The sequence below is a fragment of the Euphorbia lathyris genome, chromosome 2, assembly GCF_963576675.1.
Source record: "Euphorbia lathyris chromosome 2, ddEupLath1.1, whole genome shotgun sequence".
In the NCBI taxonomy this organism is placed as follows: domain Eukaryota; kingdom Viridiplantae; phylum Streptophyta; class Magnoliopsida; order Malpighiales; family Euphorbiaceae; genus Euphorbia; species Euphorbia lathyris.
Window position 1 is genome coordinate 125,190,695 of NC_088911.1, and position 3,479 is coordinate 125,194,173.

The following is a 3,479-nucleotide window of genomic DNA, read 5'->3' on the forward strand; positions in this document are numbered from 1 at the left end:
TTTATGGGAAAATTACAAAACTGGATCAAATGGGAGGCCCATTTACATATTTAACCCATTTACTAATTCTACTACATATCTAGACTGATTTTGTGTGACTTTCCAAAAATACCCTCAATATTTACGCGGAGCTCGCCCCATCCCGTCTGACTTCGCATATTCACCCATATGCGAAGCCTGCGAAGTTAATGTTTTGATTTACTTAATGAATTTAGTTCGCATATGCGAAGCCAGCGAAGCTGAAGTTTGTTTTGTTTGATGAATTTAGTTCGCATATGCGAATGCTGGATATGATTTGAAGCTAATACGCGAAGTGGTATATAACAAAAAATGGCAAACAACAACGGATTCAAACATTAAAATCATAACATTATCAAAATTTACAACAAGATTGCCACAAGAAATTCATTGTGATTTTGACTAAATGGTGCAGATTTCGTGCAATTTAAAGAAAGAAAGGAAGATCAAAAGTCTTGAAATCATTAATGCAGGAGCAACTTTTCGCATAACCAAAGAGATGGGGGGAGCGGCGATTCATGAGGTGGAAGTGGGAAGGTTAGGGGTATTTTTGGAAAGTCACACAAAATCAGTCTAGATATGTAGTAGAATTAGTAAATGGGCCTCCCATTTGATCCAGTTTTGTAATTTTCCCTAACTTTATCTAGTTTATCTAGAAAAGGCCATTCAGATTCCATCACTAATCATCTTTGTCTAAAGAAATGAGTTGAAAAAGGGCAGACGAGATGGTGCTTTTCCAACTCTCTCAAAATGGAATCTATTCCAAACATATATGCCATGGTTCCTTACTTTGACAGGGTACAAATATCTAAATTTGATATTTTTCGATACCTTTTCGGACCTATTACCGATACTAAGTAGCAGTCAAAAATTTGTATCCATTTTTCATGATATTATGCATGGATCAGATATAACAATACTACTTCCAGTTAAGTTAATCTAAAGAAATAATATTTCTAACCTGAACCTGTAGTAGATTTGCAAATTCTTATCTTTGCTCTATGTCTCCTACTCCTTTCAGGTACTCCAGACATGCTTTAAAAAGTGCCATGTCCAGCTTCCATGAAGTTCCGGTCATCATTTCCACTGCCTTCTAAGGTTGCTCGTTCTCAAGGTATCCTTCAACATAATTATACCATCCGGTTTTAGAAAGCACAATAGTTTTCCTCACACCCCACCAATTCAGTACTTCTTCTCTCATTCACTTCAGTATTTCTCAGTTTGAATAGCATTCAATAATTTTTCCTGAATATCTAAAGAAATAATACTTTTATCCAGCAGTAATTTTATCAACTCTTGTGCTTCCTCCATGTCTCCCACTCCTTTCAGATGCTCCAAACATGCTGCTAAAGGTTCAGTACTTGGTTTCCACAACGGTTGACAAATTACAATAGCTCTTTTCATCATTTCTACTGCCTTTTCAGGTTGATCCTTCTCAAGATACCCTGTGGCCAAAAAATACCATGTCCAACAATCCGGTTTCCCTCCTTTTGATATTGCCCTGTCAATTACTGCTTCTGCCTTCTCAAACATGCCCTTATTGGAATAAGCACGAATCATGGCATTTGGGATATGCATATCATATGTTAAACCCTGGGATTCCCACTCACCAAAAATTTCTTCAGCCATCTCAATATCACCTAAGATCGCAAGAGATTTCAGGATAGACTTGTATCCCCGATTGTATATCTTGTATTTCTTGTAGAGTGACCAGATTCTCACAACTTCATCCTTCCTCCCTATTGTAGCATATTCTATGAGAAGGCAATTATACACTGCATACATGTACCCTTTGGTTGGAACACATGCCTCAGCCTTCTTCAGCATTTCCAAAGCCTTGTCCAAGAGACCTGCTTTTCTATAACCAACAGCAGCAGCAGAGTAATTAGTCCAGTCAAAAGCAACCTTAGGGTCAGATTCCATCATTGTCACTATCTTATCCATTTTCTCAATTTCCATAACAGCAGCATATGCAGTTAGTTGTATTGAAAGTGTAAATCTGTCACGAACAATGCTATTCTCTTCCATCTCCTGCAACAAAGCATCAAGCTTCTCCATATTTCCAGTCTTTTTATAAAGATTAAGCATGAGATTATACTCTACTGGCCTCTTAGCATAACCCAAATCCCTTATCTTCTGCATTAATGCTTCCGCCTTTTCAACACATTGTGCAGTTGCATAGCAGTTGAGGAGCGCAGAATAAACTTGAACGCCTTTTAGCTTTCGTGAAAGGCTATTGAAATATTTTTCTGCTTGTTCTATCCCTTGAGCTTTTGAAATTAATTGCAATCGAATGGAAGCATCCAAAGGACTGAGCTGAAAGTATCTTTTGTCAGTCATCCACATTGAAATCTGAGGAACAAAATGGCAAACACATAAGAGCCAGCAATGAGAAAACCACAAGACTTCGTCCAGCATATAATCAAGCCCTAACATAAAACACAAATTTGCTAGAATAAATTCCTAACAAGTTATTCTCGACACAAACACTTGGGCAAATTCCATTTTCTTCTTCTCAAGGACAGAATAAACTATTTACTACAATGGGAGAACTTCAAATGATAAGAAAACGTTTTTGATATAGTTAACTAGAATCATACTGAACGAAGGAGAAATCTTTGCGCATTAAGTGAAGACTCCCGATTTCATATACAAAAGTAAAATTTGAGAAATATAAAATACAAAACGATTTGAAATGGTACGGTTAAGTATAGGATGAAATGCAGTACCTGTAGAGCATGATTGTGTCGCTTATAATACAGCAACTGCCCTATGATGTTTTTTAGGTCTTGCTCATCTACAGATCGTCCTTCTTCAACCCATTGATCAAGAATCGGAACAATTGAGACTTTCGGATCTCCAACTGGAGAAATTCGACGGTACAGCTGCTCGGTTGTTGAGTCTTCCGATGATCTATAACTTATAGATCTACAGATTGGGTTTTCCTTTATGGAGTAGACATTTGAACGGAATCCATTTCGAGATCCAAAACTACTAATTTCATGCGGCGAACTGATTAATCGAGCAAACTTCATCTCTTGGAAAGACGGCAAACTGATCATTTTCAGTCGGGAGATTTAAAATAGCTTTGAGGGATAGACGAGTTCGAAGCCATTTGCATCTTCAGTGAATATCCATTTCTCCATATCGACGGTTCTAGGAGTCTTGTGCAATCAAGGAATGATATTGATACACGTGTAAATGAACTAAAACATATTTCTATGAACAGTTGTGTTCATATGGACCCCGATTACCACGTAAATTTGGTCATTCACCGTTAGATCTAGACGGATTAAATATAAGTCTTAGGATATTTTGAATCTCCACCTTAGGATTTTAATCCGCCTAGATCTAACGGTGAATAACCAAATTTACGTGGTCATTAGGGTTTATGTGAACGCAACTATTTCTATGAAATGTTCATCCATGAGCATTATTCACATGGACCTTAATGATCAAGT

At 37.3% G+C, this 3,479-nt stretch overlaps 1 protein-coding gene across 1 annotated transcript; it reads right to left on the reverse strand.

Annotated features, from left to right (window-relative positions):
* Positions 1-744: 744 nt before the first annotated feature.
* LOC136219834 (pentatricopeptide repeat-containing protein At2g20710, mitochondrial-like) lies at positions 745-3,172 on the reverse strand. Its single transcript, XM_066007391.1, has 2 exons — positions 2,748-3,172; positions 745-2,370 (listed from the first exon to the last, which is right to left on the reverse strand). Exons 1-2 carry the CDS (start codon positions 3,078-3,080, stop codon positions 1,225-1,227), a joined length of 1,479 nt encoding a protein of 492 aa, XP_065863463.1. The 5' UTR covers positions 3,081-3,172; the 3' UTR covers positions 745-1,224.
* Positions 3,173-3,479: the final 307 nt, after the last annotated feature.

Coding starts and splice junctions, on each gene's coding strand:
- LOC136219834 (XM_066007391.1), bottom strand. CDS start 3,080: ATGATCAGTTTGCCGTCTTTCCAAGAGATGAAGTTTGCTCGATTAATC. Junction 2,371..2,747: donor GACACAATCATGCTCTACAG/GTACTGCATTTC, acceptor TTTGTTCCTCAG/ATTTCAATGTGGATGACTGA.